The sequence below is a fragment of the Ascaphus truei genome, chromosome 1 (assembly GCF_040206685.1).
Source record: "Ascaphus truei isolate aAscTru1 chromosome 1, aAscTru1.hap1, whole genome shotgun sequence".
Lineage (NCBI taxonomy): Eukaryota > Metazoa > Chordata > Amphibia > Anura > Ascaphidae > Ascaphus > Ascaphus truei.
The window spans coordinates 399,533,605-399,559,826 of record NC_134483.1 but is presented as its reverse complement, the minus strand read 5'-3'; the positions used below and the strand labels follow the sequence as shown (position 1 = coordinate 399,559,826).

Below are 26,222 nucleotides of genomic sequence, written 5' to 3'. Positions count from 1 at the left end.
TTTATAAATAAATAAAATAAATAAACCCCGCCTTTCACCATTATCACCCAGCACACATCACTTCCACTGCAGCAAGGGATTCTGGGAAATGACATGCAAATGAGCACACAGTGCCACTTTTTGCTTCAAAACCATTTTAAACATGGTTCCCTATAGGCTTAAGCTTGCTGCATGGTCACAGCTTTAAGCACAGGCAGGGTTAAGATGCATCGCCAGTATACCCACCAACAGACAGCTGTTTCAACCTTAATGGGTCTCATCAGTGTGGGGTTGGTTACACTGGATATGCAAAGCTGAAGCAATGAGGATGGGGTTTACCATACTTAGTTAAGTTATGGTGAGTAAAAAAAGTGACAAAAACCCTCCACAAGCAGCACACATGTGGTATTAGGTGGCGAGTAGATTTTTTTGGTGATTTGTCGACCACTGTATATATATATATTTATATTTATATACTAGCTGATATACCCGGCATTGCCCAGGATTTAATTTTCACGCTCCCCCTCTCTCTCTTTCTCCCCATTCCCTTCTCTGTCTCCCCACCTTTCTCTTTCTCCCCTGTTCACCTGAATCTGTTCCCCCCGCTGCATAGCTCCGCCCCCCTCCTGCACAGCTCGGACCCCCCCCGCACAGCTCAGCTCCCCCCCACTGCACAGCTCCGCCCCCCCCACTGTACAGCGCCAACACCCCCCTCCTCTGCACAGCTCCGGACACCCCCCTCGGCACAGCTCTGGACCCCCCCCCCGTACAGCTCATCGGCCCATGGGTACACCCTGGTCCACGGCGCTCCTTCCCTCCCCCCCCCTGTCCCTGGCGCTCCCGGCAGGTCCCGCCGAGTGTGTAAAGTGAGTGATGTGGCAGCGCTTGTTCCCCCCCCTCACCTCGGTCCCCGGCGCACTCACCTGTGTCCCGGGCGGTAGTTCCCCCGCGGGGTGAGAAGAGCCGAGTGGGCGGGTGGGTGGAGGGTGTGAGACGGTTTGTGCGGTGAACAGCGTGTGGCGCACGTGGTGTGAGGGTGGTGTGAGTCTCACGGCCTGCGTAGCCCTGGCCGTGACGTCATCCTACCCCACAGGCGAGTGAGAGCGAGAGGCATGGCAGACCCACAGACAAACAAGATTTCACTTATATATATGTGTATGTATATGTATAAAATCAAAAACTAATAGACGATACCGTTCTGTGGCTAACTAAATGCTTTTATTTGTGCGAGCTTTCAAAATACACTGATCTCTTCTTCCGGCGATGTTACAATGGATAAAGCAAGAGAGGTTTTTACGTAAAAACAGTGCATCTTGGAATGTATCTGTGACTAAAGCTTATCCCTCCCCCTGTGCAGTATGCGATTTATGACTTAAGGTGTTTGTAACAGGGGACTTATCTTTGTTCAGTAATGTGCCTTTAATCCAGCAGTGTGGTGGTTAACCTCTGGTAGTTAATTACTAAACACCACTTGCCTGATTAGATGGCTTATAAAGCCTGTCTTTTGAAACAGGAAGTGAAAACTCTTTAGCTGACACCTGAGCTGAACTTGGAGACACACTTGTCTTGAGCTCTGCCAAAAGATAGCAGAGCTGCTTTCAAGACACAGGGAAAACTTCTAAATCTGTATGCTGACAAACCCTGAAGACAAGGGAGCTGAAGCAGGGACAGTAAAGATGTTCCCTCCAAACCACAAGGACCAAATAAGACTTCTAAAACCTGGATGCTGATATTTTCTGTGCACGCATGGGTGCGGTTCCAGGAGAGCAGAGAAGCTTACAAACAGAGAAGACTTTTATTCTTAAGAGACTGCTTATATCTGCTTATTGCATGCTATGTTTGGGGCTGGGGAGAAATGCTTGACTAGGGAGATCTGAATTGATTGCATAGTGTTTTCACTAGAAATACTCCCAAGTGAACGGAAGCTTTGTCCCCCCCCCCCCCCTTGTTTGGATGTTTTCCTGATAAAAAGGAAAAGGCACAATAAAGCCTTATTATAATTTCACATTATAAAGCCTCCTAATTGCGTACCTCTGTGAACGTCCGTCCACAGTGTTATATAGTCCCTGAATGTTAAGGATGTAAGAGTGTGTGTGTGTGTGTTTGTACTGTATGTACTTTATGTATGTGTGTAAATATAAATTTATAGGGCGCCCACAGTGAATAAAGCGCTTTACAAAAGGTGTGTATGTGGTGTGGGATTGTATACCAATGGTGTGGGTAGGTATAGAAATTTAAGAGTCTGTTGCATTACTATTAGTGTGTGTAGATACTACTGTATGTGGTCCCTATTGGTACAGTATATAGGGATAGAATTACATGGTACATTTGTATGTGTAAGAGACAGCTGTGTGTGCATTCATATAGCGCAGTATGTCTAGACATGGCTTTTAGCACTCATGGGAAGAGAGTTCTCTTCTGTCAGGGTAGTGACTCATGAAACTGCGGTCTCGGTTTAGGCCACCGCTAAGTTTCCCGAACAGTTGCATACATTTTTATTCATGCAACCATCTCTCTTTTGGTGTTCTAAGATTACCTTTGCGTATGGCCACCTTCAGATCGTTCATCTTATGCCCAGAGTCAGAGAAATGTTCACCGACAGGACTGTCTCTTGTTCCACGTTTGATGCAGTGGTGATGCAGATTTATTCTCTTGTTTAGCCCCTGTCCCATCTCACCTATGTTGCAGCAGCCCCCTCGGCATTTCATGCACATGATGAGGTAAAAGACATTGCTGGAGTAGGTGAACCTTCCTCTGATTTTGTACTCCAGATTCCTGTGTGGTATTTGTATTGTGCCCGCTGTGTGGAGAATTGCGCAGGTTTTGCATCTTGCGTCCTGGCTTGGTCTTGTCCCGCATTCAGTTGTACTGTTGAATACTTTACTCCTCACCATCATTTTATTAAGATTATGGAGTTGTCTGTATGATAATAAGGGTGTTTCAGGGAAGTATACAATAGGGGAAGGGGGGGGGGGAGGGAATGATAACCTCTGCTCAGCTGATTGTCATAAGAGATAGGTGGGTAAGTAATGGTGCTGTGCTGAGAAATATACTGATAATACACCTAAGAAAAAGAACTCAGCTGATAGCACTCTATAACTCAGAGTATGTAGAATGTACTTTATTAATATAGTTTTAAAATAAATGAGTGTACATAAAAGAGAACAAAAGTGACTGTATATCCCAGTCAAGTACTGCTGTCACCGGGGTTGTAATTGTGTGTTAGATACTAATGTTAGTATATATATGTTGGTATATAACCAAGCTAGCACACATATATGTATATCTCACCCTATAACAATGTGTGTATAGGTATATTGGCATTCTCTCATATCTCCATTATAATCCCCTGAAGGGTAAATGCCAGAAAATAAATGAGGTGTTTCCCTTCCAAATCAATTGCTGTAATTGTGTTATAGGCTTATCTGCTTACAGCAAAATAATGTGTGCTGGTTTGGTAATATAACCCCTAGTTGTTGTAGGTAATTGTGCTATATAAGTACACAATAACCCCTGGTTGGTGCAGGTATGCACACAAAAAAATCAGAAAGGGTATCTGGGTAGAAGGTCAGATATACATCCAGACCACACACTGCTTATACAATAAAGGCAGTGGTTCCGGGTGTTCCCGATCTAATAAATCAATCGCAGGCTCTTACATTTGTCTTGCTAAATCGAGCTCCTCACAGCAGATCAGGTATAGTCTATGTGATGTTTAGAAACCACTAACCACAATCGCAGCTAGTTACTACAGTATAGTCAGCCTCCGCCGACGACCGTTTTGCGCGTGAGCGCTTTCTCAAGGCTGATAGGTGTTTCAGGGAAGACCTTTTGCAGCCTTGTATCTTCCTGGAGAATGGGTTGTAGTTCCCTTGCGATATTGTGTAGGGCTTCTAGTTGTGGGTTATATGTGACCTCCAAAGGTACCCTGTCGTTGTCTCTTTCTGTCTGTATTCAAGGAGATTACTTCTTGGTATTCTGGTGGCTTTGTGGATTGCTGGTCTATAATTCTGTGGTTATATCCCCGGTTTATAAAATCCGATCTCAAGGCTTTAATCCGCTGGTCTCTGTCTGCTGTGTCAGAGCATATCCAGTTCTATTGTAAGGCTTGATTGTAGATGGTTGCATGGTTAGTGTATGTGGGGTGGAAGCTGTTGTCCCTCAAGTATCTGTCTCTGTCTGTAGGTTTCCGGTATACAGAAGTCTGTAGTTGGTTGTTCTTTATAGTAATGGTGATGTCTCGGAAATATACTTCGTCCGGGGAATTGGGTTGATGGTCTGGTGGAACGTATTGAAGTTTTCATGGAACTGTATGAGGTCCTGTTCATCAGAGGTCCAAATCAGGAGGATGTCATCGATGTACCGAAGGTATGTAAGGGGTTTCAAGTGACGGGTGGAAAGAAAGTCACTTTTCAATTTTGCGCAGAACAGATTGGCATACTGTGGCGCCATCCAAGTGCACATAGCGGCCCCGGTTGTCTGGAGGTATGTGTCATTTCCAAATGTGAAGTAGTTATGGGTCAGAATAAATTGGATGCATTTAGTCACTGTAGAAGGCAACATAGTCACTCCGCGCTTGTGCTGTCTGGAGAGGTACGAGGGGAGAAGGGTATCACGGCTCTCTTGCTGCCGTCTGCCTATGGGGACTCCACAACCCCTAGAAACGTGAGCTCCTGGAAGGGAGATCACAGACAAGAAAAAAACAAGCAGGCAGAATGGCGCACTGAAAAGCACAAAGTTTAATAACCCCAAAAGGTAGGTATAATAATAATAGGCACATAGATTATAAAAAACGCTAAAATATGGGACAAGGAGGGGTAGGAGAACCAGGGAAGCTGACTGCTGATATACCAAGGGGGTCCAGACCCAGTTTACTTACATAGAAAAACTGCAGTCAGCAGGGAGACCCGCGTTCTCTGACACAGCCTCCGCCGGTACAAAATCCACAGGGGCAGCTTCACGTGACACTCTACACGTTTTGCACATAGTGCTTCGTCAGGACGTCACCTGATGGTGAAAATTAAATAGCAAACTTTATTCAGCTACATAAAACGGACACTGGGACAAGGACATGGGCATGGGAACCTCATCCCATGCGTTTCAAGCAAAACTGCTCTTTCTCAAGGAGTAGCAAGAAATATTCTCGGTAAGTGTGCCAGATCCAGAAATAATAGGGTGCCCAGGGTTACCCTCTTTGTAAATTTTAGGGAGCATGTAGAATGTGCCAGGTTTTGGGTTAGCTGTTATCAGGTCCAGAATTTGTTAACTTGTGTGGATCGGGAGTGTTTTAATGATCCTGTTGAGTTCTCTAATATATATTTTTTGTTGGATCCTCCTGCAGTTTGGTGGAATACTTTGCATCAGAAAGTTGTCTGTGCGGTTCCCGCAGGTAGTCTGTGGTGTTCATTATGACCATTGCTCCTCCCTTGTCCGTAGGTTTGATTGTTATGTTGTGGTTGGCCTTTAGCGATTCTATGGCTCTCCTCTCGTTTAGTGCCAGATTATACAGTACGTTTGTTTCCTTACTTTGTCCAGGATGCTGGATATGGCTCCGTGTCTAAAGCTTTTGATGTACCGGTCCAGTTTGGACCAATAGGGACCACATAGTATTAGTAGTACACACACTAATAGTAATGCAACACCCTATTACATTTCTGCATTACTCACACCATTGGTATACACTCCCACTCCACACAACTTTTGTAAAACGCTGCATACACTGTGGGCGCTTTATAAATCTATATTTACACACATACATACACACACACTCTTACATCACTAACATTCAAGGACCATTTAACACCTTAAGACAGCGGTGCGCAAACTGGGGGTGCGCCCCATAGGGGTATCGGTAGATTTTCTGGCGGGGGGGCATGGCAGTTATAGAGGTCCCGCGCTCTTCCCCCGCCGCGCGAGGCCTCTATAATACACCTACCTTCCAGCGACACGTTGTCCTGGTAACTCGGCATCATAAAACGCCGCGGGGTCATGTTACCATGGCGACGTGACGTCACATGACCCCACGCGTCATTTGACGCCGGGGTCAAGCAGAGGGGCGCGAGGCACCGAGGAGAGCAGGCAGGGGTGCGCACAGGGAAAAGTTTGCACAACCATGCCTTAAGTCATAAATCGCATACTGCGCAGAGGGAGGGCTAGGCTTCAGTCACAGATACATTCCAAGTAAAAATCTCTCTGGCTTTATCCATTGTATCACCGCTGGAAGAAGAGATCAGTGTATCTCGAAAGCTCGCACAAATAAAAGCATTTTAGCCACAGAACAGTATTGTCTATTCATTTCTGATTATTAAGCTTGGCTAACACATTACAGAATATATATATATTATTTCCCCATATTTGAGTTTTTTCTCTAGTATTTTTTTCACTTGCTGTTTAACAGATGGGTATATATTTATTGTGAAGTGGCATAGATGTAGTTGTAAATTAAAGTTTAAAAATAAGTCATGCTTTTTTAATAAATAATAATAGTTTTTGTCATGTTTCAGGTCGGTTGTCCTTAGATTCATATATCGAGATGAAGTTCATATCAGGGATTCTTCTGTTCCTCCTGTTCTCCCTGTGGCTGGATGGAGCCCACTCTAAAGAAAAATCCTCAAAGAAAGGAAAGTCGAAAAAGAAGCAATATCCATGCCCATCGTATGTTATTTTATTTATAATGTTTTATTTATGAACTAAAAACAATGTCCACTTTGGTTTAGCCTAGTTAATAGCAAGGAGCACTACCCCCTCTAGTAAAGTGGAGTATACCTCAAAGAAATAGTCTACTTTTCAAACTTCTGAGCAATTAAATGATGTATAAATATAATGTATGAGCATTTTTGGTGCTTGTTCTTGTGCATCTCCCAAATTGAACTATAGTCATTGTCTATATTCAGTTTTTCTCTCAGTATTAAATGTGTGAATTAGTTGATCCATGTAGTAAAAATGGCATATGTAGGTTCAGACATCATATGATTATAAAATGTTGTATACTGTAGGGCCCACTCATGGCAGGTTCCGTTATACGCCGCTGCCGGAATGCGAAAATCGTCAAAAAGAGGAATATAGCACTTGCTGTGTCCACCGGTGAATTTCCGTCTTTCCTACCCTTCTGCGCATGCGCAGACTCGGCCGTCCCCCTTCTGCACAAGCGTGAACTCGGCCTCTCGCCCGTTCTGCTCATGCACGACCTCGGCCGCTCCCCCTTCTGCGCATGCGTGACCTCCGATGTCCCCCTTCTACGCATGCACAGACATGCCGGCCCCCTTCTCAGTACTGCCATATTGGCAGATCGCCGAGAAGCGAAATGCAGAGCAGCTGGGCCCTACTGTGTACAATTGCCAGTATTCACTAGGGACAGATTTAGGGGTATTGCACCCGATACTGTGTTGACTGGAATGAACTTGAATGGCAGTTAAGGACGGGTCAGGGTGCGATATACTGCATCTGCTCTTAGCCAATCTCCCCAGTGACGGCTTAATCTTCTCAGTCATCTGAGGATTTGTTGAGGACATTTGGTAGGAAAATTAGGGAGATCTGTTAATCTTTTATTGACCTGAACCGTTTGCTGAAAAAAACAAAAACATTCTACTGAAACCTATGAGAATCTGTCTTTTATGAATAGGGAGTGTTTGCCACTATGAGTTCATTTGTACATTGTTTTTCTTCCCCGGGAGCTAAGCCGTAGCAGTCTAAGATACGGGTTCTTTAAATATTTAATGTTAAAATACCCTTGCTGGAATTTGTGTCCGGCTGAAACAATATGGCCACTGGGGTCAGCCTCACTCTGGAGCCCTATAGAAAGCAGTGACATTATATTGAGGATACAGAAAAACGGAGGATATAGAGGACTCACACTGTCCCCCTTTTCCCTACCCCACCTCCTCCCCTTGGATGTCGCCTCATTTGGTTATGCTCCCCTTGCTCTCTCCCCCCCTCTGATCCATACTGATCACACAGATCCTGTTTCGTCCAATCTACATTGTGTGTCTCCGGAGTTGAATAATTTTAAATTTCAGCTCTGAAGACCTCCGGATTTCCGAGATACTTGCCTTGGATGGGGTGCTAGTAGCAGCCCAGACGGGGCTAGTCGGGGCTATCGATATGGCGGCTTTAAATGTCCTGAGGACTAATACAAAGCCGTGACGTGATCCCTTGCAGATTCCTATTGGCCCATGTGATGCCAGACATTTAAAATACGCAGAGATATCAGCACCCCCTACCGAGGTAAGTATCTTGAGAAACAGTGGGGCCCGGAGCTGAAATCAATGCGGTTTATCTCTGGAGAACCCTGCTTCAAACCTATTAAAAAGAAAACAATGTATCCCCAGGAGTGCTCCTTTAAAAGGCATACAAAATAATACCCAGCCAAAATCACAGCGCATAATCTTATTACTATGCTCTTTTAGGTCACTAAACAATGCTCTTGTACAGTAAGTCCTTAACAAGTGACTATTTGTAAACTGATGCAATGAAATATTGCACCCGTCTTGTATTTATTCTACTAATCTACTCTTAGTAACAGTCTTTTTTTCCCTTCTTCTTATCAAGGATTGGATTGTAATGGGTTCAATATGCTAAAATTATTTTGAGAAGGTTTTAGCCCAACCTGAAAAGGTTACATTTATGAAAACTCTCTGTTGTCTGTCCTTCAACCAGTTTAAAATCTGTTTTGTTCCGAAGATATACGCGGTTCAAATATTAAATGTCTAGGAGGTTAAAATGAATGTTTGGGTCTGCCAGAACCTTTTGAAGCTTGATAAAGATTTGGCAGGCCAGAAATGTCACTCAAATTTTTGTTTGTCGTGATGGGGTATTAAAACATTATTTTACTACAATTTAGAGTGCTGTGGACAACTTCTTAGCAATTTGAGCCGACAAAGGTGGACATTGGCTGCCTGACATGCACCCGGAGCAGATAAATGTATAGCTTGGGCTGTAGATTTTGCATACCTAAGAGTACGTTCCACAAGTATGCACAGTGTGTGTGTGTGTAATATATATATATATATATATATATATATATATATATATATATATATATATATATATACATACATATACAAAGAAAGACAAATTGGAGTAGCGCCTTAGTAATACTGATTAAAATTAAAGTAGGCTGTGTTAGAAAAATCTAATATTCAGGCTATATGACCAATATGTACCTAAAGACGATATATTAGTGTATTCATATATAGCAGCTGTAGAATAGTAAATTAGACTAAAAAAAACATTTCTAAAGACATATATGAAAATAAAATTAAAAAAAAATATATATAAAATATATATAGTAAAATATAAAGAAGAAATGTATATAAACCAGTCCACAATTGCACATAATCACTGGAGATTTGCAGCCCGAATATAAGGATCACCAAATCCAAGGAATATCTGAGAAAACAAAAGACAAACAGGCGCACTCCTAGTGTATTAAAGTATAAAACGATTTTATGGGACTATAACATAGAAAAAGCGCACTCACAAACAGAGTATAAAATCAAGCATGTATGAGATATACTCATTCGCTATTTGACTGCAAGGGTCCACGGTGCCTTCTCTGCTGCCACTGGTATCTCAGCCGGATGTGTGGATTCTCCAGGAAACAGATGATGTCACAACTCAGCGTCCCATACAGAGATATCCTCCGGTATCAGTACCTTCAACTGGCACTACTGTATTTGCTGCATAAAACCACAATCCAGGAAAACTCGGCAGCCCAAAAGCAAAAAAAATACACTCTCTGCTTGTGTAGTAGCAACAGCTGCTATGCTCGCAACTTTAGGATTGGCCCTGACGAAGTCATCAGTGACGAAACGCGTAGGGCGTTTCCTAAAGTTGCGAGCATAGCAGAGAGTGTATTTTTATGCCGATTGAGGACTGCTTTTGGGCTGCCGAGTATTAAATATACACTGAAATTGCATAGAATAGTCTACATTGATTCAGTCCCGCCTATTAATCAATGTAGACTATTTCTGTGCAATTTCACAGTGACTATATTTTATATAGTACATTTATATAGTACATGTGATGGGAATTGTGTGCTGCATTAGGAATCACAATCTCAACGTTGTAGTTCTGTTTTGTTTCTTTGTCGATTACAACACCGTTGCCCCACTATTAAACTGTTTTTTTAATCTTTTTTGTGTGTGTGTATAATATTAAATGATGATGTAGAGTGCAATAATGGGGTACTCTTTCCTATTTCAATGGTATTTATAACTATGACCCCCTGCACCACCCCCATACAAATATATTGTTAATTAGTACTGTATCAATTTGTCTTCAGCATTGTGGCGACATTTGTTATGGGTTGTTATTATAAAGATAAACACTGCATTCTATTTCGGCAATTAAAGAAATTCTTTACAACCGAAATTACATGTTCATATGATTTTGTTGCCCTGGAGAATTAGATTAAACATAAAAAAAATCCCAAGAGGTTTCAGAATATTAAAAACTCCATCATTTGAGATTGATGTTAAATTCTCCACAAAACGGAAAAGTATATTAGATGACTGCTTCCTTAAATGAATGTAACCACTGATTACAAATACAAAAACAGGGACCATTAAAAAACAAATTGAAAAGGTATAAGATAAATTAAAATGTTACAACAGTGAACGTTCGTGAATAAAATTCTAGAAGGTAGATTCCGATTAGGTCGGATAGATTGGAAAAATATGTTATTTTATTAAAACCAAATAGATTTTCAACAGACCAGAAGTTTTATAAATACAACCAACATAGAAACTGGTCAACAACAAAAAAATAGACTAATAAAAGAGAGATTTTATTAACTATGTGCAGCTGGTCTCAGCTGCTTTTGGGAGGGTAGTGCCCCCCCCCCCAAGGTTTAAGCTTGCCCCTCCCCACATTCCAAGTTGGCAGGTCAGTTTCATTTTGCTGGGTTACGACAGATCCAATGCTGAGCATTCTTCCTGTAATTATACAGGTAAATAAGAATTTTAACTCGGGGAGTGTTCGGACCTGCTAACGGTCATGCCTTGAAAGTGGCAGCAGGCTTGAGACGCTTTGGCCAAAGGGTTAAACTAAATGACCCTTTTTCAAGAGAATATATAGGTATTGCACTGTGTATTTTTGTCAAATGGGAAGTAACCTTGGGCATCTTTGTTTGTTTTTTGTTGTATACATTTAGCCACGCCCACTAGCACTCCTCTGGACACACATATATATATATATGTTTGTGCTGTTAAATCATAATTTTCTTTGATATTTGTTCTGAGTATACTTGAGTGCTGAGTTGGGACGCTTTTCTTTTTCTTTTCATTGTTATATATATATATATATATATATATATATATATATATATATATATATATATATATATATATATACAGTGTTCGACAAACCTATACATTTGCTCGCCCCGGGCGAGTGGATTTAACCCCCGGGCGAGTAAATATTGGCCCAAGCAGCACACGTTTGGTACTAGGTGGCGAGTAGATTTTTTTTGTGTGGCGAGTAGATTTTTTGGTGATTTGTCAACCACTGTATATATATATATAATGTGGTAATGTTTGGGGTTTCTCAGAGCTTGTTGGGAATCTGTGTGGTTATTAATAAAAGAGAGAGGCCTCATTCAATTATGAAATAAAAATCCACTAGATCCATACAGAGACCCTCCCACAAACCCAAATATGATAACCAATTTAATTAGAAGGCTAAAGCCCCCAAATATTGATCTCACCAGGTGTATTACCTCCATAATAAAGACCAAAAAATGGAACAATCAAACTTATATACCCATGATCTAATTCAGATCAAACAGTTAATATCTAAAGGTTTCCCACAAGCCAGAAGAGACAGATCTTTTGATTTAGAGGGGACCATTCCCAAAACATGAAGACATTTTTAGGGCCACGACAGATGAAGGACATAGGGAACAGGAAAAAAGAAGCACATTAGAGGGAACACCAGCACACCCCAAACAAGGAGAGAAAGGAATGGAAAGACCTGAAGGGGACAGAGAGGAAGGAGGATGAAATCTCAAAGAAAAATCTGAGAAGTGTACATTAAAGCCTGTCAATATTTTAACTTTTCCAAATACATCTTATCCCCATACAAGATAACACTACTTTTAATAAAGGACTGTCTTTGCCTTCACAAGTGGACCTAACATTTGAATTCTTCATCGATTTTAAATAAACGTATAAATAGCCTTACTGTTAGGGAGTATACAAGAGGTTAAAAAAACTCTCTCACTCTAGCAGGCCCTGGAAACCACACCCTAGCTTGTAGGTCTGCTTGCTGATTGGAAAGGGGAGGTTTAAAAGGCAGGCAGTAGACTTCCTGTTGTCTCGACTTTTTTGTTCGTTTGCAGACGTATGCTATTTACTTTTAACGGTTCATTTACTTCTTTGAAAGTGTAGGGCAACCTGCTTTCCCTTGTGTGGGAAATAAGGGACTTTTATTGCAGGAACGTGGTGTGTGAGCTCCTTTCTGACCATACCTACAAGGCTTCTCCGTCACACTTAATCTCAAGGCATTTTGCGAAAAGTGATACACACTTAGCTAACAGACTACCTATTGATACAGTATCCTTTAACCACCAGGACTGTAAATCTCTCCTTCTCTAGTGGAGCTAGAATTAGAAAATTATGCTTTTGATAATATGAGCTTCACGCTCAGCTGCCTACAACATGGATAACATTTCATAATCTAATCGAGCTGGATTCTGGGGATCTAGTGTCCAAGATAAAACACAGTGGCTTAAAGAAAAATGTTTCTTATCGCACACAGTCCCAAAGTGACCAGATTATAGTCTTTCAGTTAGTCATAAATTAATCTGGTCTATGTAAACAAAATAAGAAATATTGGGATAATCTAGTGAAAACTAACAAAGAATGCAAGGCTCTTAATATTTGTGTTCTCCTCAGAATTCTTGTTATAAGACAGGCCAACAAAGGCAGGGGAATTGTAGTACTCAATAGAGATATTATATCAAAGAGACTAATCAAGTTTTAGGGGAACATACTGTATACATATCTTTACATACATATTCTTGACCTTGACAAATATAAAGACATTTTATTGGATTAAGAATATGCATATTTATTTACTGAATATCCTACATTATATAATAAAATAAACACAAAAATGTAAAAAGAATAAAACCGTAATGAAGAAATACAGATAATTGCATAATCAGTCGTGGAGGTGTTTGAGATACTGCCATGCGGAGGCATTCCGCTGCAAGACAAGGGGAACCTTCTGATAGGACAAGGCAGGAACATATCGCTCAGGGCCCATCTACTCCTGCTCCACGCTATGCATCTTCGCCTTCCTACCTCAGGTGCTACACTATTGCCTGAGGCCCTAGTAAGCTTGGCCTGATGCTCCAGCTAGTTGGTTATCCACTAGTTGTTCCTAAATAACTTTATACATAAACTGCTATTTATAGCCTAGACTATAGCTTCTCCCCCTAGCTAAGATTGGCCAGTGTCACAGTGGGTGGACACTATTCCAGTTGTTCTTTTTTTTTTTTTCCTCAAGGCACCCCTAATTCATAATTTTTAGTTGGTTTGTATTGTACTGTATGTCTTTATTTATATAGCGCCATTAATGTACATAGCGCTTCACAGTAGTAATACACGTGGTAATCAAATAAATAACAGATAATATAAATAACAGATCATAGGAATAAGTGCTTCAGACATAAAAGTAACATTAAGGAAGAGGAGTCCCTGCTCTGAGGAGCTTACAATCTAATTGGTAGGTAGGGAGAACGTACAGAGACAGTAGGAGGGAGTTCTGGTAAGTGCGTCTGCAGGGGGCTAAGCTTTATATCATGTGTCCAGTATTATCCACAGTGCTATTTGTATGCTTGTTTAAGCAAGTGTATCTTAAGGTGGTTCTTAAAGGTGGGTAGAGAGGGTGCTAGTCGGGTATTGAGGTGAAGGGCATTCCAGAGGTGTGGGGCAGTCAGTGAAAAAGGTTTAAGGCGGGAGAGGGCTTTAGATATAAAGGGCGTAGAAAGAAGACATCCTTGAGAAGAACGCAAGAGTCGGGATGGTGTATAACGAGAAATTAGGGCTGAGATGTAAGGCGGGGCAGAAGAGTGTAAAGCTTTGAAAGTCAGGAGGAGAATTGAGTGTGAGATGCGGGATTTGATCGGAAGCCAGGAGAGGGATTTCATGAGGGGAGACGCGGAGACAGATTTAGGAAAGAGCAGAGCGATTCTGGCAGCATTGCTGAGGAACGCCTACAATAGTGTACACACACACACAGGACAGTCACAGCAAAAAAACAAAAATGGCAGTCGTATAAAAAACAAACAGGAGAGATGGTCACATCAAAAATAAACAAGACAATTGGTCTGGTAGATTGATTCAACCCTAGCTGAAGATATAGATTTAAAGAACCCAAAGCAACTGCAGATGATAAAGGGAAAACCCGCTCGATATAGACCCAAAAGGGTTGAGTTTGAAAAAGCCAGTGGGGATGGGAGGCCATTCTCCCCCCCCCCCCCCTCTGCCTTCCCCTTCTCCTCTCCCCCTCTCTCCTTGTCTCTCTTATCTGTTCCCCCCCACCCCCCAACTACTTTTCAACATGGTATAAATACTGAACAGTACTAGTTTGTTCTCCTTTACCAACTAAATTAATGCCTGTATATAATTGCAGATGTTGTTATAAACAGGCTAAAAGTAACTCCTTGAGAAAGAACATATAGTTTGAAACACGTATGAGGTTATTCTCTATGCTTTGATTCTCCATTAAATCATTTTTTGCATTATTGGATCCTCTCCTTGCTCTTTTTGGCTGTGCACTACTTTACTTCACTTCTTGGATCCTTTGTCAGCAGCTGTAGGTCTTATCCAGTCTTCGAAGTGGGTGATTGTGAGTATAAAAATTTGTAGTGGACACTCCCAATGAAATAGAGGGTTGGTGACAACATCACTTATCCCCTGTTTTCAGGGATTACTTGTCTTTTGAGTAGACTTCGCGGATATACTCATTCAATTGCTTATATGAATATGGATTCACCCATGTTGGCTATAATCTGGATTTAATTATATTACTAGCCTGGTACTAGAGCATTTCTTTACGCTCCTCATCTGTACTAAATGTAACTATTCAAGAATAATCCAATATACTTCTTATCCTATAATAATGATACCATTTCTAATCTATACATCTGTATGTTCCCATCTGTGACAGGGCTGCTTTTATATTTTTGTTTACAGTAATATGCATGTGTAGCCCCCCTTCCCCGTGACTAAGGGAACTATGTGTGCTGGATACCTCTCTGGCGTACAGGAGGCTTATCCTCTGCCACTGGGAGCCTGGGGTGATCGCGTTCTCCCTGATGACAGTGCCTCCCCCTGGGAGGGATCCTAGCGCAGCTGAATAACCCCTCACAGGACCCAATACAATCAGCAATAAGTATACACACACTGGTATATCCAACTTATCTTTACTGACACACATATAAAGAACCATATAACCACAGTAATAATACAAGGCCCTACAAAGCAATACCCACACCACAGTAACACCACCCTGATGGAACCCCCAAACCCCCCACTGAGGTGCCCTTGGCACCTAACCACCCTGTCCACAAAACAAGTCCACCTCAAAGTGTGTGGAGTAGTGCTATCCACTGTGTATGTGGCCGTTGGTGCACGTTGGGTACCTTCCTGGTCTTAGGCCAGACCAGGCCGACTTGTGATAGTGGATCCGCCAAACTGCAACATGGTCCCACAACGTGGTCTCTGGATCCTCTCCTGTCCATTGGCGTCCGCCTCTTGAGGGAGCTCCAGCTGGAGTGTGTCCCTTAATGTCTGGTTGCCTGGGGTCTGTCCCAGACCGCAGGCCGCACCTCACTGCGTGGCCGTCCGGTCACGTATGCAGCACTCTGACACTCTGTCACTACGTGTCTGGAGGGCCTTCCCTATAGCAGCCACAATCTGAGGTGAGTAGGGCCTAGCTGGGATCTAGCAGGCGGAGGAGTATATTCCTTCCACTAAGACTCGTATAATCGCCGCAGGAACCACTCGACTGTAGGCATCTGGTTGGAGTACCTCCTCGGTGCTGGGCGCCAGGGCGTTCTCCGATGGAGTGGAGGGCGGTTCTGTTGTCTGCACTGTGAAGGCTGTAGCCCCAGGGGTGGTCTTCTTGGCTTTGGACAGTACGTAGCAAAGTGACCATCTCGGTTAAAGTTGTAGCCGCGGTTATCGCGGTTGGCATCGAAGCCAGGATTAAGAACCGATCTCTGACGGGGTTTGTCGTGGAAGATCCTGGGGGGTGTTGTCCCCTAGTAGGGGTTGCTTTGGTCCACCTTAGACGATTCCCGAGATGTCTTGGGAGTGTGGAAGTGTAACTGCACCTCAAGCTTTCATATGTGGTTCATCAACTTCATGTAGCTGGGGGGTGACACTGCCCGAGGGGCGCCTCACATCATGAGGGCTATAGTGTGTGAGGGTAGAGACCTTTCATGAGCTGTTTGAACCGGTATTCGTTTACTGCAGCGACTGGGATAATCTTCTTGGAGAGAAATCCCCATAGGGACAGTTGCAACCGTACGGTAAACGTGGACAGCTCTTCTCCCTCCTTCTGGCGGGGTGCACGGAACTGAGCCAAGAGTTCATCCTCGGCAGTATAGGACTGTGTGAGGAGTTTAACTAAATCTTGAACGGTGACTTCTCCTTCAGTCTCCCAGTGCATTCGCACAAGTTGGGCGGCAGGGGGGCCCAGATACTCGACAATTTGCTGCCTCTTCACTGCCTCTGAGCAGGACCATTCATCGAGCACTTGCAGGGTGTGTTCCTTCCATGCTCCAAACTCTTCTTCCCCGATGGGATTGGGTGATATCCCGGAGAAGGCTTTGAGTTTGCGGTAAATCTGGGACTGTGAAGATTGCATCAGTGCTTCCACCAATTGGAGTAGTGTTAATCCCAAGTCAGAGCTTTCAGTTGACAAGCGAATGTGGTACCCTGGCCGTTGGTTAGGGGCTTGCTCTGGACTAGTCCCGTACCTGCTGGGGGTATACGAAGGGTGTGGGGTTTCAGCTCTGCGAGGCACCTCAAGTGTGGCTCCGGACTGAATTTTACCCTGGGTATGGGTAAGTCTGAGTAGCTGAATGGACTTGTGGCTGGGGCTTTATTCCTCCACGGGGTGCAGGAGGGGTGTGAAGCATCAGCCCGATAGGGTACCTCAGATGGGTCCCAGAGTGGAAGTTACCAGGGGAGTTGGTAAATCGGAGTATATCAATGGGCAACCCGTGGGCAAAGCTTCCGGTAGCTTGCCCGTGGTGCATCCTCTTCTCATATTTCATGGCCCGCGGCCATTATTAAGACACTCCAACGGTATTTGGGGTCGTATTTTCGGCCTATGAGCCGTGCGTTGGCTAAACCGGAGTGTTGTCTTATGTGGTCGCAGACGTCACGCTGGGGCGTGTTGGCAGGAACATCTCCCACTGCCCCACGTGGCGGGGGAATTTGTGGCGCTTCAAGGCCCAGTCGCGAACCTCTTGCTTGGATGGCACAAACATGGTTACGCTAATTTGCACTACTCTCTCACGGCACCCCAGGTCTGAATCTCTGCAGCACCTCCAAATGTAGCCCCCCTTCCCCATGACTAAGGGAACTATGTGTGCTGAATACCTGTCTGGCGTACAGGAGGCAAGATCCTCCACCACTGAGAGCCTGGGGTGATAACGTTCTCTCTAATTACAGTGCCTCCAACTGGGAGGGATCCTAGCGCAGCTGGATCACCCCTCACAGGACCCAATACAATCAGCAATAAGTATACACACACTGGTATATCCAACTTATCTTTACTGACAAACATATAAAGAACCATATAACCACAGTAATAATACAAGGCCTTACCCACACCACAGTAACACCACCCTGATGGAACCCCCAAAAAACTGAGGTTCCCTTGGCACCCAACCACCCAGTGTGCGTAGAACCAAGCCCACCCCAATGTGTGTGGAGTAGTGCTACCCACTGCGTATGTGGCCTTTGGTGCACGTTGGGTACCTTCCTGGTCTTAGGCCAGACCCGGCTGATTTGCGATAGTGGATCCGCCGAACCGCAAACTGGTCCCACAATGCGGTCTCTGGATCCTCTCCTGTCCATAGGCGTCCGCCTCTTGACGAAGCTCCAGCTGGAGTGTATCCCTTAATGTCTCTAGTTGTCTGGGGTCTGACCCAGACCACAGGCCACACCTCACCGTGTGGCCGTCCTGGCACATATGCAGCGCTCTGACACTCTGTCACTATGTGTTAAGGGGAGCGTCCCTGTCTGGAGGGCCTCCCCTATAGCAGCCACAATCTGAGGTGAGTTGGGGCCTAGCTGGGATCTATGGGGGGTATCTGGCATAGTTCAGGGGCCACTGGCACCCTGAACACATCCTCACCTCTTGCTGTCCCTGCTCCGACTGGTGTGGTCCTTCGCGCACTAAAAGTATCTATCTTCTGCGTAATTCCTGCAGCCCTATTGGCTGTTGTGCAGCACATGGGGAGCAGCCCCGGGGTCTGCTGGGACTTATTATCACTTGCGGCGCCTGTCTAATGGCAGCCGCACTAACTGTGAAACTATGCATGCGCATTGGCTTCCATCGCGCATGCGCTTCGGCTTCCATCGCGCATGCGCAACATTCATGTTGGCGGCGCCCTGTAGTGGTTTCCCGCTGCAGAGCTCCGGCACTTCGGACCACCTGCAGCTTTCCCCCCACCTGCTACGGAGGTGAGCGGAGACCCAGCTACACATGTTTTTATTGCAATCAGTGCACCACTTATCTCTGAATTTTCTGTTTTCTTTTTGCTGGGCCAAGCTATCTTTGCTCTGTTTGTTTTTTTTTTTTTACTTTTCATGTGGTGTCCTGGAGGCAGTCAAATTAATGCAGGAATAGTTTATTTCTTTTCACAGTACATAATGTATTTTACACATGTATGCAGTTTTAGCAGGAATGAAGGGAGGTTAATTCTTAATGGCCAGGTATAATAAATATAGACAAATCCTTACCTGAAATATAGCAGGATTTGTTAAGGTGGCTTGGTGTGTGATGTTGCTTGGTCCTTCCTGCAATACCATACATGGTGGTGTAGCCCCCTGTAAACAGTTCAGGCTATACCTATCTTCCTTCTACTGTGGTAAGTCCTGTTAAGATCAGGCGCCAGTAATCATTATGGGTTTTTCCCCTTCATAGCCCTAACCTGAATGGTAGATGCCGGCCTGGACTCTGCTGCAGGCGTGAGCAAGAGGGAGGTTCTGCTGACACCAGGAGGGGAGAAGCTAATTAGCAGCCCACTCCGGCGAGTGAGAGTTGTTCTTCGTCCTTGCTGTGTGCCATGTTCCTCTCTGATTGATGGATCTTCAATGGAGAGAGTTGCTTAAGAAAAGTTCGAGTGAGCAGTGAGACCAAGAGTCTAGAGCTGCTGAGATTAGGCCGTAAGCCACGAATCCTGCGGAACGGTCCGAGGAGTATCAGGAGGCTACGGGCTCCCCGGCGCAGCATGCCGGTTGAGAGCGAGAGGAACCAAACCGATCAGCGTCTATAAGTAGAGCTGATAGAATCATAGACTAGTGCAGCGGTGCGCAAACTGGGGGGCGCGCCCCCCTGGGTGGGCTCAAGATTGTTTAGGGGGGGCGCAGGAAGCAGCGGCGATTTTGCCAGGAGCAGAGGGAAAAAAGCCGTCTGCAGCTGCAATTTTTCTTTTGGCCATTAGGTGGCGCTGTGCTGCGCTGTGCTACAGTACACAGCAGCATCTCGTTGCTTCCTGCTTCCTGCTACCTGCGTGTGTGACATGGGGAGAGGGGGTGAGTGAGACTGGGACATGGGGGGGGGGGTGAGTGAGACTGGGACATGGGGGGGGGGGTGAGTGAGACTGGGGGGGGGGTGAGTGAGACTGGGGGGGGTGAGTGAGACTGGGACATGGGGGGGGGGTGAGTGAGACTGGGACATGGGGGGGGGGTGAGTGAGACTGGGACATGGGGGGGGGGTGAGTGAGACTGGGAGATGGGGGGGGGGTGAGTGAGACTGGGACATGGGGGGTGAGTGAGACTGGGACATGGGGGGGAGTGAGACTGGGACATGGGGGGGGAGTGAGACTGGGACATGGGGGGTGAGTGAGACTGGGACATGGGGGGGGTGAGACTGGGACATGGGGGGGGGGGGTGAGTGAGACTGGGACATGGGGGGGGTGAGTGAGACTGGGACATGGGGGGGGGTGAGTGAGACTGGGACATGGGGGGTGAGTGAGACTGGGACATGGGGGTGGAGTGAGACTGGGACATGGGGGGGGAGTGAGACTGGGACATGGGGGTTGAGTGAGACTGGGACATGGGGGGGGGGGTGAGACTGGGACATGGGGGGGGGTGAGACTGGGACATGGGGGGGGGGTGAGACTGGGACATGGTGGGGGGGTGAGACTGGGACATGGGGGGGTGAGACTGGGACATGGGGGAGTGAGACTGGGACATGGGGGAGTGAGACTGGGACATGGGGGAGTGAGACTGGGACATGGGGGAGTGAGACTGGGACATGGGGGAGTGAGACTGGGACATGGGGGAGTGAGACTGGGACATGGGGGGGAGTGAGACTGGCACATGGGGGGGGAGTGAGACTGGCACATGGGGGGGGAGTGAGACTGGCACATGGGGGGGGAGTGAGACTGGGACATGGGGGGGGAGTGAGACTGGGACATGGGGGGGGGGACTGGGACATGTGGGGGGAGTGAGACTGGGACATGGGGGGGGAGTGAGACTGGGACATGGGGGGGGAGTGAGACTGGGACATGGGGGGGTGGGAGAGTGAGACTGGGACATGGGGGAGTGAGTGTGAGACTGGGACATGGGGGAGTGAGTGTGAGACTGAGGCATGGGGAGGGTGTGAGTGACATGAGGGGGGTGAGAGTGTGAGATGGGGAGGGGGGTGAGAGTGAGTGTGACATGGGGAGGGGGGGTGAAAGAGCTACATGGGGATGGGGATGAGAGAGACATTGGTGGGAGGGAGGGAGACACTGGCAGGAGGGAGAGAGACACACAATGGCTGGAGGGAGAGTGTGAGAGAGACACCGGGTGGAGGGAGAAACAATAGCTGGTTGGAGAGTGCAAGAGAGACACTGGGGGGAGGGAGAGGCAATGGCTGGAAGGAGAGTGAGAGACAATGGAGGGAGGGGGACACTAGGGGGAGGGAGAAAGAAAGAGAGACACACAGGGGGAGGGAAAGAGAGTGGGGGGAGACATTGAGGGGAGGGATAGAGAGGGACTGGAGGGGGAGTGAGAAATACAGGGAGTTGGAGAGACTGGAAGAGGAGTGTGAGACTGGAAGAGGGGAGAGAGTGAGAGACAATGGGGGGAGGGAGAAAGAGACACACACTGGGGGGAGGGAAAGAGAGTGGGGGGGGAGGGGGAGACACTGAGGGGAGGAATAGAGAGGGACTGGAGGGGGAGTGAGAAATACAGGGAGAGACTGGAAGAGGTTAGAGAGGTCCTGAGGTGTTCTAATGTGGCGGGAAGAGAGAGATTAATAATACAGCAGAAATGGGAACGCTATTAGACAAATATTATAATATTTATTTTTAAGTTATGTAATTTGTGCTATAAATACTTTTTTTGTAGACGCGTGGCGGGGGCGTTACAAAGCTGGTTCGCCCTCAATGGCTGAACCAGCTCACGTGCGCTGACGTCATGTGATTTTGATTACATCAGGCAGGGGGGGCCCGAGAAATTTCATGGATGAAAAGGGGGGCTCGGCATAAAAAGTTTGCTCACCCCTGGACTAGTGGACCAATGCCCTCACCCCGCTGCCAGGGGTGATGGGAAGAGAATTCAAGACCCACCTCGAGGCTAACCTCGGGGGTGGGCCACGGGGAATTGCCACCCTAGCCCAGACCATCCTGTCGGCCGAGTGACTTGGAGGAAGGAGAGGAGGAGGGCGTGGGAGTTAAGCAGGTTGTATTTGGCACTGGCGATTGTGTTGTGGCTGCTGGAAGCCTTATCGTTGGGATATCGTTGTCCTGTCAAAGAGACTGTTCTGCACCCGTAAAGACTGTGTGTGATTTGGAGAGTATAACCCTGGGACCCGAGGGGTTCTTCTATACCGGTCCTGTCCCATTACCCTGGGAGTATAGAAGATGGAGGCGCTGCACCACTAAGATAATATGGAGGCTACCACCCCAGAAGCCCGGTCCTGGCTCCCCCACAACATCGCGGGAAGCTCAGGCCCTCCTGTTCCTCACAGGTACGCACCACACCGCCTGTAACCAGCCGCCATGCACCCCTCACACTACCGTAGAGACTGGGGGGGGAGGGGGAACAGGGTTACAGTGGATTATACCATTGTAGGTGTTTAGAAGGCAGGTGATACAGAAATTGAGTAATTTCTTACTTTGCAAGAGTAAAAACGTGCAGTTAGTATGTATGATATTAATGTATGTTTGGCTGTAGGAAAATGAATATTAAATGCCAAGTTTATTATGTGTTCACATTTTTGGTTGGAAATGTTTCCACTTTGAAATTGGCTAGACTTGGTTTAGTCCTGGAATAAACAGGTGGCTGATACTATTTAAGGAGGGATCAGTTGGCAGATCAGAGAGAAGGTTGCACTTCCCTACAGATGCCACTGCCAGGCGCCATTCTCTCCAGGATCTGCTGCCTGCTTGAAGAGCGGTTACATGGAAATCTCTTTGGGGAGCTTAAAGAAGCCCTGCAATGGTACTTTAAACCAGGTTTTTCAATTTGCTGGTTTTTTTGTGTCATCTGGATCTCACGTACAAACTGTCAAAGGAATAAACCTGTCCTAGTTTAGCAACGAATGCTTGTCTACTAGTCACTGTCTGACTTACTGACGTTTTTTGTTTGGACGCAACCTTTCACACCATCGTTATACTGTTGGATATCTGTACTCTGAAAAAAATCTAATAAAATATTTGAAATAAAAAAATAAAAAAAACAGGACAGACAGTCACATCAAAAATAAACAGGACAGACAGTCACATCAAAAATAAACAAGACAGACACTGACAAAAACACAGATACACACAGACACCAACCCCTCTGCTCATTGCTCTCCCCTGCCCATGCTGCTTCTTTTTCTGTTTGGCCCAGCCCCCTAGGTTCCTGACTCCTCCATCCTGACTGGCTACTGCAGGGAAATGCAGCCAATCGGGAGGAATTAACTGCCCAGAACCCTAGAAAGTGCCCAGATTTCTCCCTACTCTGAGAAATCCAGCGGTACTATTTTGATTCTCTCACGATACCACAGGGTGCCACTGTACCCTGGTTGAGAAACACTGCACTATTACTGTACCTTATATTGAGGAATTAACCTATTGTATCCCTATTGGCTGGCTTCATATACATACATACACACACATACAGTACAAACACACATACAGTACATACACACATATTGATCATTCCCACAGTGTAAGTGTCATGATAGACCAGACTTTTGGTTTATTTTGTCTGTCACCGACGGGGAGCAACATAGGGCACAAGGAGGGAAATAGCATACCAGAAACACAGGGTACACGGAATTGTGCTGGGCACTGCTTGAGCTAGCTTACTCAGTGTGCCACCTTGATCCGTCTGCTCAGCGTTTACCAGTAAATCAGGATACCACCTCTAGTTCACAGTTCATTTTCCAGTTGGTCTCGACACCGAGACAAAAGATGAACAACTGTGGAGCTATAACCAGTTTTTATACATTCCCGGCCTTCATCAGAAACATGGAAGACCAGGTGCTGACAGATCAGGAGTGAGGGGGGTGGAAGACAGTGCTCCAACTTTGGAGTAAGTACTCTCCCAACAGGTGGGTGTGTCCCACCCCAACTCCCTTAACACTCCACCTGGCTTACACAAAGGCCAGCCCTGACGCATTGTATGCCAATTACTCAGCCATTTTTTGCTAGCCCAGCCATACAATGAGTCAAACAGACAAGTGCATTCACATAGTAACGATACATAATGACATAATTTATCATGCTATGAACAGGATGGACGCCATTTTGTCACACTGAGGTGGCTCAGTTAATCCTTGCTTTGTCTAGCCATCTTGACAGGCAAGCGTAGCAAGCTGGCTGGACCTATATTGTAGTTGCCATGCTGCCCTTACCATCACAGTAAGCACTCGCCAAAAGTAAATATATAAAAAGACATATTTTTTTTAATTTTCATAAAAATGGTCGCAATTCATAATATATACAAAGAAAGGAAAATATACAAATACCTTTCATGAAAAAATCAGGCCTGGTTCAAAACCTGTAGAATGTAGCGGCCCATGGAAAGACTAAATATACACACAAATGCATGTTATTCTTTCAACAACTGATCTGTGCCCTTAAAATGGGCAATCCTGTCTCAAATCCCATTAACAGCCACCCTGGGCAAGTAACTCTATCATCCTGTGCCCCAGTCCAAAAAAATAAAACTAACTGTAAGCAAACGGCATTAAAGGTCATGAGCCTGTGCATGTAAAATGCCCTGTACACCGTAAAACAGATTCTGTGAAAAATAAATTAATATTTCTTTCCTTCTGGTGCCATTAAATTTAAAGTCTTTTAGCACCACAGTCCCCCTGACAGCTATACAAATTTAAAACACGTGATCATTTTTATGCTTTAATTTGGAATTTTTACAGTACACATCTTTATTACCCACATACACAACATACAATTCTATTTGTTACTTTTAAACAATGATCAGATATTGTTTATCCCAAATCACAGTAGGCGGCGGGGATGGCCTTTGATTGCCATCCCAAGGAATCTGCGACCCAGATTTTGATGGGCAACACCTGACCTGGAGGCCACATGCGGCTCTCGGGGGCTTCATCTGTGGCCCCCCAACCACTTACCGCCCGAGCAGCCAAATCTCCTCCTTACGCCAGTGCAGAGGCAGTGGAGATGTTTCTTCTGCGGATCGTAGCTTTTCTCCTCTCCTTGAGCTGCTCAATAACAGAGCGCTGATACATACTGTACTACCGTGCACCTCTTGTGTGATAATCACTAGTTCCCAGTGTTGTGAAATTCTTCAATAATGTGTTATTTTGTCATACTATTGATGTGAAAGATTTTTTCTTTTTAAACCTGAATGAATAAAATCTTGCAAACTTGGAGCAAAGAACCTTGATTCATTTTGCTCCACTTGCCAGCAGTGAGCAATTTGGGTAGTGGCTATAAGAGGAATTAGGGGATGTAGATGGCATTAAATCAACAAAACATATTAAAGCTTAGTTTTTTTTTTTTTAAATAAGTTCTTTAGTATTTGATAATACTTACTGCATTTATTTATTTTTTTACATTCAACTCAGTGCCATTTGTAATGAGTTTTAAAGCATCCTTTGATTTCCATAGTAGGCTTTAGCACGCCTCCCAAACAGTGCAAGATTTTTGCAACACTGTCAAATTTGTGATAATTTGATGCCAATATTCCCAGCAGTTTGAGCTGTAAACTGTACAAATCGATAACATTACCTTAGTAATATAAAGATACATTGTAGCTGCTGAGTTACACTGACGGAAGCAGCCATTATGTACACACAATCAGGATTTTTACAGATTTAAAACTGGAGCACCAAATGATTGCCAGCTTATGTAACAATGAGGAATTATGCATTGTCACATGCTTTAAAATTACATATACAAATAAAAAATAAATAAAAGGGGGGGGTGAGTATTGCTGTTTTAACTTTGCTCCTAAGACATCTATGATGAATGTTAGAAATAAGATTAGTGGGATTCATACTGTACATACAGTATACACTGGTGGAAATGAAAAATGTTGCTTTGTGTTTTGAAAGACATGCAGGTACATATTGATACCTGGTCCCCCTTGGAATTATTGCTGTATTCTTCCCCTACTTCGTTAACAGCAGATAGGCCCTAATAAAAGAAGTACAAATTGTATACTGTAATATTTGTTCTGGTGCTTTTTTTTTTTACTGTTGGAGTTTTGGGCCTAGACTTGGAATGCTTGTAAATATTGTAAGTACTGTATATCACATACTGTGACAATGCTTTACATTGGTAGAAAATGTTGAGTAGTGAGTACTCAATGCCCATACCAATTTACAGACATCCCTAGCCTTAGCCTGCAGCCTGTCTTTTTTTTTTTTTTTTTTATGTATTTTTGGCTTGCTAATATTAATGCCTAACTTTGACATTAACACTGAGAAGAGTGAACTCAATAGGATATTGGGCAATTATTTCCATTTCTCTCTGGGTATTTATAAATGATGTAGGGTGACCATAATAAAGTCCCCAGCTGTTCAAACTA

General features: G+C 45.0%; 1 protein-coding gene across 4 annotated transcripts in view; it reads left to right on the top strand.

Annotated features, from left to right (window-relative positions):
• The window catches only part of GLRB (glycine receptor beta), a 123,940-nt gene that overhangs the window by 20,771 nt on the left and 76,947 nt on the right, over positions 1-26,222 (top strand). For 3 of the 4 annotated variants that reach the window (XR_012803612.1, XM_075612622.1, XM_075612613.1), the window contains exon 2: positions 6,483-6,633. The exons of the other annotated variant lie outside the window; for it this stretch is intronic. Coding sequence is in view for 2 of the 3 variants with exons in the window: in XM_075612613.1 (XP_075468728.1) it covers positions 6,512-6,633 (122 nt within the window). In the remaining variant the exon portion in view is untranslated. The remainder of the gene's footprint in view (positions 1-6,482; positions 6,634-26,222) is intronic. 4 annotated transcript variants of the gene reach the window in all.